Consider the following 10,176-nt stretch of genomic DNA (forward strand, 5'->3'; position numbering starts at 1 on the left):
TTTTTCTCCTTTGTTAAATTCACAACAAGACAAAGACACACTTCCAAAACACAACCATGCTTTTGAATTATCATCAATGTTATCTTTAAAGTTTAAAGAAACACCGACCTTTTCCACATCTCTTTGATCTCTCTGTCTCTCTCTCTAGTATCTTTTTATTTTTGCAACTGCCAGGTAAGATCGACTTTGCTGAAAGACAGTGAAGAGGGAGTGAGAACAAGAGTTTGCTTCAAAGCTAGAATTGATGGGGGCGTCAACTTGCATTACTTTTAATGGTGCAATTCTACTACTTTCCAACTATTGATCTCCTTTTGAACTACACAACTCCTACTAATTGTCTACCACTTAACAAGCAAAAAAGCCGCTGGCCTCACACAACCCACAAACACAAATTAAATCCAAAACCCCCAAACACTCAGATTGAAAATCATCAAAACTATATATCGAAATTCCAATGATTGTATTCAATTAAGGGTTACAACTCTTAATTATAGATAGAGATGAAGAAATTAAGATGGTGAGGCAAGGAAGAGGAGGAAGAGAAGAAGAAATAATGGGTTCCAGATGCCAAGACTGTGGGAATCAATCAAAGAAGGAGTGTGTGTACATGAGATGCAGGACTTGCTGTAAGAGCAAAGGGTTTCACTGCCAAACTCACTTCAAAAGTACTTGGGTTCCTGTCTACAGAAGGCGCCACGCTCATCACCAACAGCTTCCTTCTACTGATCCACAGCACCCAACTCACCTTCATCAAGGGCACAACTACAACCCTAGGAGGACAGCAGCTGGACACGTCATCATCAATCCCTCTTCATCTGGTACTTGTATTACTATTTAATTCATATATATAGATCATGATTTTTTCTTGAGGAGATTGACGAATGTGATCTCCGTGTACTAACCCTAATAGTGTTCTTTCCCTTTACTCTCACTAGCTAGTACTATCCCACTGTTTAGGAATATTGTAATTCTTTCTTCAGAGAAACACATCGATATAATTTTTCCTTGATTCTTTGTATAAAATGAACATCAATTTTAATATAAATATTATTTTTCATCTTGCTAATATGGGTTGTGTATTTTAGGGCAAAATGTTAACAATTTTCCAGCAGAAGTGAATTCCATGGCCAATTTTCGCTGTGTTCGAGTGCGCTCCATGGAGGATACGGTCAATCAGCAGGCTTATCAGACAAGTATGGTAATCGGGGGGCATGTATTCAAAGGTATACTTTATGATCAAGGCCCTGATTACACTACTGCAACTGGCCAAAGTTCCAGCTCCCAGCATGTAATGAATAAGCAAACTAGTAATTTTATTAATGCTGCTGCTTCTGCTTCAAATATTACTGCTTCCACTTCATCAGCTGCTGCAGATCAAGAAGTGCCACATCATCATCAACTTCCTTCTTCATATCCGTTGATTCCTTTTAATGCTTTCATGCCTGGTACGCAATTTTTCCTTTAACCCAAAATAATGATGAGCCTTAACTAGGTTCTTTGTAATTGGTTCTTGTAATTAAAAAATAAGGATACATGATTAATTATGTAATAATAATAGTTTTCATACAATCATCCTAACCATTTTTATTTATACAGTAAAACCTCTATATATTCATAATGTTTGGTCACATCAATTTTAACTTTTTGGAGGTTATTACTTAACAGAGGTGTAGCTAAAAAGTTTAATTTTACTTGGTTTTTGTTAACTAAATTTGTATGGATACAAAGAACTACTAATGGAACACGTCAATTTCCAAGATGTAACATTGGAAAAAGAATGACACCCAATCTTAGAAATCTATTGCATATATGTATGATGTGGTTTCACCAAGAACTTGTCCATGTTGATGGGTATTACGAACCAGCAAGCTCAAATGCGTGATATCAACTCTAAAAAATAAATTTGTCTCAAACAATTATAGAATTTTTTTTAGTTCATCTTAAACTTTTACTCGTGACATGTCATATTTTTGTACTTACTAACAATAATTACTATATGGAGGTGAGTTTTCTTAATACAGGACTTGGAAAAATTATTACTTATTATAATGTTGTGTTTATTCCTATATATAACTAGTCCAAATGTTTTAAACTAAATTTGCAAACCAAATGATGTGGTTGTAGATGATTGGATTACTAATTAAGTGTTGATTAACACGCTTGTTTTTTTTATTGATGATACATCATTTGGTTTGCAATTTGATTTAAAATATTTAGTCTCCCTAGCATTACCCGTATTTTATATATATGTTCCACCAAATATTGGAGTGTAAATAATGAAGGAGACCAAAGATCAAATCCCCTCCTTATTAAGTTATATAAGTAGCAAGATACATGGTATGTGTCATTGTAGATTTATATACAGTACATTCATATATACCAAAGTAAGAAAGACATAAATTTAAAAAATGAAGAAGCTAGATGAGCTTTAAGTAATTAATTACATATACTTATGTTTGTTTCAAAATTCAATGTTTACATTATGTGATGATGTTCTCTGTGATATTCTCTCTGTGAAATTTTGTTGTATGTATAACTGCATACAGGAAAATTTTGAAATTTGTCTTCTTGCATAGTTTTTTATGGTTAATTCTCATCTTCAAGGTTAATATACTTGTAAAGTATAATTGTTTATGAACTTCGAAACCACTTTTCTCCAGCATTTCCGTTTCTTTGCCGGTTTGATGCAATGTCTGGAGCAGTGAAGCATGTTTTTGTTTTATAAAAATCTCAAGTACTTCGCATGTGCATCAAACTACATATATTTACACTTAACCGAAACATCCAAGAAAATGCATATATACAGAGACACGATCTCAGAGGCCTGAAGCAGTGAAGCAGCGACGCATGGCCCATATAGAATTAAAGGAATTGCTGCTCATCAAAAGCTGGTTTTGTTTATTTTAATAATTTGGATCGATATTATACAAAATTCGGAAACGTTAATTGTTATTCATTTTGCACATAATGTTTGTTATGTTTCTTGAAAAAACATTTTTTTTGCTAGAAAATAAAATTTATTTCTTGATAAAACATGTGTCTACAAGTTTCAATATCTCTATAAAGTTTTTAACAATATATATATATATATATATATATATATATCTCTCTCTCTCTCTCTCTCTCTCTCTCTCTCTCTCTCTCTCTCTCTCTCTCTCTATAAAGTGCAGCACTAACATGCATACTTAATAATTATTCAAAGTGGGTATCATATAATTATATACTAATTTTTTTCACAGTTAGGGGAATCATAAGGTTTGGATATTTTATTATTAAAAGTACAAAAAAAAGACTCATATAATTGGAGCATCTTATTGTGAACTGAAACTTTAAGCACTAATTAATTAAACAAATCCCCATGCCTAATTTTTTTTTGAATCTTTTATGCTAAAAAGACATTCACACATTAATTATATACAGGAAAAGATATATATATATACACTTCTAAATGCCACTAGCTCTGGAATATATCCTGGAAAAGGATAGAGACATTGCAGGAGTATAAACAATAAAAGTTATTTTGATCATTGCATCGTAGTGTAGGAATCCATACTGGATTACTTGCCAATTGTAGTCACATGAAATTGAAAAAGTTGGACAAAAGGCTTCAATTCGAAGACATGTTGGCAAGTTTGGATGGAGGAAGGAGGGAAAAAAAAACAAATATATGCATGAGGTACGGCAATCTTTATCGCTTTCGATTAAAAGGGTTTGTAAAGAACAATGTTTGCCTACTCAAAGATGAGTAGGAACTCATACACAAAATTCTTTGTGTTCAAATCACAGAGCTTTGTGCTTATGATCATAACCGTTCATATTATAAATCACACTGTAAAGATCATTTATGTAAAAAATGAATTAAAACTAAGGTTGTTTAGTTAACCTATTCTAGCAAATACATAAACGGTCTGCAATGCTTTTACCAATTCCGTCCATTTATTTTTATACAGTTCGATGACTAAACGACCTTAGTTTTAGTTGATTTTTTACAAAGGGGATCTTTATAGAGTGATTTATAATATGAACGGTTCTGATTATAAAAACAGAGTTCTATAAATCGACAACGAATAATTTTGAGTAGGAACTCCTCCTTCTTTGAGTAGTCAAGTATTGTTCGTTTGTAAATTATGATTGTTTATTTTTATTCTTTTATTCTTTTTTAGGTGTTAATAAACTTTGTCATCCTGAAGGCAAAGGATACATTGAAATGCGTCATGAACCATATGCAACTGCAAGCACCAAATGAATTAAATTACCACTCAAAAGACGCCTGAAAGCATATGATATATTGCTCCTATTCTTTAATTTTACATACACATGGAGGAGAAACTATCATTTTGTTTAGTATAGAGGATTGAGTTAGAATGGAAAACATTCTAAATTCAAGGCATATTGAAGGTAGATGAGAATGATTCTTCATTTTGAGAGGAGACATGAAGAAAACTTCTCCCTTCTAATCCTCGTGAATGATTGGTATGGATAAGTTTTTTTCTTGACTAATCATTCTTCTACCTCTAAGTTGGTCATAGTTTCATTTCTTCTTTAAACATACCTTGAATTAGTATCTTATCCATCCCAATTCAATCATGTATACCAAACGAGTCCCATGAGAAGTGATAAAGGCCGGATACGGCTTCTCTCTTAACCCAATTTCCTCCTAATCTATCTAATTAATCTGTTTTTAATGACTACTGACTAACCTAGCTAGATGAACAGATATTAAAAGACGTTTTTTAATTTTCTTCATGTAAATGGTAGATTTTCACAATGAAAAATTGTACATAAATATTGTATATATATTAATGTACTGATTTTTCAATGACAAACTATATATTACAGAAAGGCTGCCTTAATCTGTGCTTCAATTAGAAGTATAAAACAATGTTTGACCTTGTTAATCAAACTAACAAAAGTCTTTCATAACTTATGCTGGAAAACATCAACATAAAGTTGTAAATCCACAAACTAGTTAGCATATCCTTTTTTAAAGGTCTCATATTTATATAAACACTGTATACATGATCATTAAGATATTCTTATCTCTACTAGTAGCTACTGTGGAATAAAACCTAATTAATTACAAAACAGAATGTTAACCTTTGCAATTTCAACGAAAAATATGAATATTTCTGTAACCAAAACCTAGAAATGACATATATAAGTAAAATATAAATACAAACCATTCAAGTAGTGCTGTATACGATGATCAATTTGCATACCCTGTCATGGTTTTTTGCACTGCCGGCGACAATCGAGCCAACAAAACAGATTGTGAGCTTAATTTAGGTTTCACAAGGTCTTGAGTCAAAACCTCCAACTCCCATCCCCGATTTACCTTTAGCTAATTTATGTCGGATGGGTTCATTTCTGACAGTTTAATGGGATGAGTTAAAAGATTTTGAAAGATTTTGAGTTAAAAATTCTAGAGTAGTAGGCAATGTTTGAACTTTATCCTAGCAATGCATATAATACCATGAAGAAGTACCCATCGTTCGTAAATTGCGAAACAGATTTTCATATTTTATTTTATTGATTAAGCAAATTTCACGTCCTTGTGCCAATTATATGTGGCTTTATCCTGACTTCTCTTTTATTTATTTATTTGTTTATTTAAGAGCTTAGCATGGTTATGTAGTTCATATATGATCAGATATTATATTTTTTTATTTTTGGTTGCATATCTGATCGTTAATGATGAGTGTATTAAGTAAATGCATGTATTGTTATCATTCTCGCAAATTAGATAGTAGATTTGAATTTTTAGAATAGTAAAAAAAGCCACAAGCATGCATGTCACATACTAAAGGCCAGTTTTTTTTTCTTTTTATCTTTTTTTTTTCTTAAGAAAAAAAAAAGAAAAAAAAAACTGGGTATATTATGTTTAAAGCACAATCAACTGTAAAATCAAATATATGTTGGGGTCTCTTGCTATCTTGCAAAATCTTTGAGTTGTGAAACTGGAATAATCCATGAACACGAGCACTCGAGAAAGACGATCGCCATGGTAAACATTCGATGAGGAATGTGGTTGTTAGGAATTTTTGTTGGGAAAAAGTCATAATAAACATAATTTGAGGTTTACAGAAATGATCATTTTAAGTAACGACAATATACTATATATCGATGACATAACAATGACATAATGATAATACAACAATGATATAATAACGAAATAATAAATACTGATCATTTCTGGAATAGAATGTTAAAATATGTTTATTGTGGTAATTGCCTTTTTTTTATATTAATTTTAGAGTTTATTTTTGTAAGGCAAAAGTGAACTAAAAATGATAAAAAAATTTGGGTTTCAAAAGTTTGTGTCTTAGTCCGGCAATGCAACCCTTTACTATTTTCATATTACTTAGGACATGACAAGTCAATACAACTTAGTCCTAAAGCTAGTCCACTTCGAGACGATATGCCGTAACAAACAAAGCGTAAAAGCCCAAGTAACCGTACACTTCACTATTTTCATATTACTTAGGACTTGACAAGTCAATATAACGTAGTCCTAAAGCTAGTCCACTTCGAGACGATATGCCGTAACAAACAAAGCGTAAAAGCCCAAGTAACCGTACACTTTGATGAAGAACTTATTTTTATGAATACTAGTATATAGTATACACAGTGCGTGATTTAAAATTTTTAAAAAATAAAATAAATTAATGTCAATTTAGGTAAAAAATTAGTGGAATGGAAGGTTTTTTTTTTTTTTTTTTTTTTTTTTGACAAACGATATTATCTACATAAAAGGGAAGAGGTCGGTTTCGTTTCACAATGGGCTAGCAATAATGTGGTTCAAATTCTCTTTTGGTGTGAATTGACAAACGATATTATCTACACAAAAGGGAGGGAGTCGGTTTCGTTTCACAATGGGTTAGCAATAATGTGGTTCAAATTCTCTTTTGGTGTGAATTGAACCTAAGACCTTCTCACTTACAAGTGAAGGGGAATACCACTAAACCGTAGTATTAAGTGGCTAATGGATTGGAAGTTAGAAAAAGTAGAAAAAGGTTGAAGATGAGAGAGAGAGAGAGAGAGAGAGAGAGAGAGAGATATGAGTTTAGGGTAATGACAAGATGACATAGCTTTGAGGTTCGGAAAAAAAAAAGCAAATACTTGTTTTACGAAATTACTTTAATGCCCACATTTTTGTCTTTTTTAATTTTTTTTCTTCCAATTATGTATAAAAGGATATATAGTAGTAATTCCATTGGTTTTTGGTTGCCAAGGTTCTATTAATACGTAATTTAGTTATTTTGAAGTTTACATAAATGATAATTTTTCTGTAACGATGATATATTAATCATATAATTAACGACATAATGACAACACAAAAATGATATAATGATGACATAATAAACACTAATTATTTCTACAACAAAATGACAAAATATGTTTATTGTGGCTAATTGCCCATTTTTTTCTTTATTAAATTTTATATTTTATTTATTTATTAAGGCAAAAGTAAACTACAAATGATAAAAATTTGGGTCTCAATAGTTTGTGGTTTAGTTTGGCAATGCACCATACCTTTTACTTTTACTATATTACTTAGTCCATGACAAGCTAATACAACTTAGTTCTTAAGTTAGTCCATTCAAAACAATATGCTGTAACAAACAAAGCGTAAAAGACTAAGTAACCGTATACTTTGATGACAAATTTAGTTTTATGAATATTAGATGTAGCATACACACTGTGTCTGTGACTTAATCTTTTTTTTTTTTTAAATTAAATTAAATTTATATCATTTATGTAAAATACTAGTGGATTGGAAGTTAGAAAAAGTGGAAAAAGTAGATGTGGGTGCAGATAAGAGAGAGAGAGAGAGAGAGAGAGTTAAATTAGGATACTCGAAAGACATGGTTGTGAGGTTCAGAAATAAACAGCAAAAACTTGTTTTGCAAAATTACTTTAACTCACATTTTTGTCTTTTCTGATATTTTATTTCAGTCATGTATAAAAGGGTATAATAATAATTTTATTGGTTTTGGTTTATAAACATAATTATATTAATATATAGTTCAGATACCGTATCGGTGTGAGAGTAGTTTACCTAAATTACGTGATTGTTGAGATAATTTCTCAACTAAAAGGTAAGTGTTTTCAGCAGAGTATTTACGAATTTTGAGATAAATAAATAAAATAAAACAAGAGAAGAGAGAGTTGGACATAAACTGAATAAAGTTAAAGCCCACTTCTCATTCAACTGGAAAACATCCAATAGTTTCACAGCTCAAAACTCTAGTATGCAGAATTTGGATTGCACCCACACAGTCCCACTGACCCCAATGGGCCTTTTGGTTATGTATTCATTTTTATTTACCTCCTTTGGACATACAATTTTAGGTGAACTGTCAATTTAGTTTCTGAATTATCACCTAAATGAAAATTAAGTCTTTAAAATATTTTTTTTCTTCAAAAAAATCAGTCCTTAAATTATAAAAATCTACCAATTACATCCCTAATATTATATTCGAAGCTACTATATTAAATTTTCCGTCAATTTAAGTCATGTTACTTGCATGTGATACACATGGGAGGTTAGATTGGTAATTTTACATAAAAAAATGGTGTACATAGTTAACTTTAGGGGGTAAATTAGACGTTAGATTTGCTTAACTTTGGAGGGTAAATTAAACATTAGATTTGCAACCTATATGAAATGTTAAGGGCTTATAGGCGAGAAAATAACGATATTACAATCTAAAGTGTGTCAAGTGACAAAAAATTGGATAAAGTAGCTTTGAATATAATAGTAGGGATGCAATTAGTAATTTTTAATGAATTTAGGAATTTATTTTACCTAAAAAATAATTCAATGACCTAATTTTCATTGAGGTGATAGTTCAAAGACTAAATTGGCACTTCACCTTACAATTTTTGTTAATAATATTGTTGTGCCTTGTAAGTTAAATCTTCAATCCACATAGAAACCTTCAAATTACACACACATACATAATTCAAATTTGCATTGCATCTGATTAAAAAAAAAAAAAAAATAGAAAGCCGAATACCTTATGGCAATGTAGTATAATGGAGTAAAAAACTTTTAGACGGAAAAACTATGTCTAGAAACAATAGAAGATGGTTAAAAGTGGCATAAAAAGGCTTAATTACGGCAATATGCCTCTTAAACTCAAACTCACTCTCATTTTGTATCGTAAAACGTATTGTTTTTTTTCTCTCACTATGCTCCATAAAAAATCGGTTAAATCTTTCTAATGTGACACAAATGAGAGAGGTAGTATATTCCTTTGTTGTTCCTTCCTTCCTTCCGCCGTGGAAGAGCAGCCATGGTTGCCATCTCCCCCATCGGCCACCCCTCATTCTTCTTCCTTTGCCCACCCTTTCTTCTCCATCCACTATGGGAAAGTTGATGGTTTCACCAACTGATGGCAACCCATTTTTAAAAAATCCATAACCCACTTACAACCACTTAATACTACAATCTAGTGGTATTCATCTTCACTTGTAAATGAGAGGTCATAAGTTTAATTCTCGTTAAAAGCGAATTTGAACCACATTATTACTAACTCATTTTGAGACTTAACCCACTTCCAAACCCCGTTAGTATAGATAATAGCGTTTATTAAAAAAAAAAAAAAAAAAAAAAATCCCCACTTACAAGATATTCCTCCGTTGATGAACCTTTTCCAAGATCCCACCTTTTTGTCCTCTCCCATCCAAATTATAAGCCAAATAAATGGCTTTGTCCTTCACCCACTTTACAAAATTACTCCACTTCTTCCATTTGGAACATTTTTACTTCATCACTCAATTCAAGATTTAGACGACAAAAATAAGGTTTATATAGTGAGACATGTACTTCTACGGGGTTAAGGGAGAATGAGTCCCTCTTAATTTCCTCCTCTCTTCTCCTTTCACACTTTCCTTTTTATCTTTATCTGTCTATAAAAAAAAATCAATATAAGATACTAATGCGGTTTAATCATAACCGTTTAAATAGGAAGGAAGGACAAGGGAACGAGAAATTAGGAAAAATGAGTTTCAAGGGTAAATACTAAATTCATAAATTTATGCATTTAGGTGTATTGGACTCTACGATCCTTGATCCACCAATTGGTGTCCCTCAGACCCATCGAAGTTGAGCCCATAAACCAAATAAAAAGACCTATCCAAGCCAACTATATTTCTGGCGGGAAAATCATT

At 31.5% G+C, this 10,176-nt stretch overlaps 1 protein-coding gene across 1 annotated transcript; it reads left to right on the forward strand.

The window, feature by feature from the left end:
• The first annotated feature begins 388 nt into the window (after positions 1-388).
• On the forward strand, positions 389-1,561 carry LOC137727393 (protein SHI RELATED SEQUENCE 3). The gene is made up of 2 exons (XM_068466260.1): positions 389-818; positions 1,086-1,561. Exons 1-2 carry the CDS (start codon positions 515-517, stop codon positions 1,463-1,465), a joined length of 684 nt encoding a protein of 227 aa, XP_068322361.1. The 5' UTR covers positions 389-514; the 3' UTR covers positions 1,466-1,561.
• The last annotated feature ends 8,615 nt before the right edge of the window (positions 1,562-10,176 follow it).

The sequence above is a fragment of the Pyrus communis genome, chromosome 3 (assembly GCF_963583255.1).
Source record: "Pyrus communis chromosome 3, drPyrComm1.1, whole genome shotgun sequence".
Lineage (NCBI taxonomy): Eukaryota > Viridiplantae > Streptophyta > Magnoliopsida > Rosales > Rosaceae > Pyrus > Pyrus communis.

What these genes read in the sequence shown, in the direction of transcription:
- LOC137727393 (XM_068466260.1), top strand. Translation starts at nt 515, where the DNA reads ATGGTGAGGCAAGGAAGAGGAGGAAGAGAAGAAGAAATAATGGGTTCC. An exon ending in CATCAATCCCTCTTCATCTG is followed by an intron (nt 819 to 1,085) that starts GTACTTGTATTA and finishes TGTGTATTTTAG; the next exon opens with GGCAAAATGTTAACAATTTT.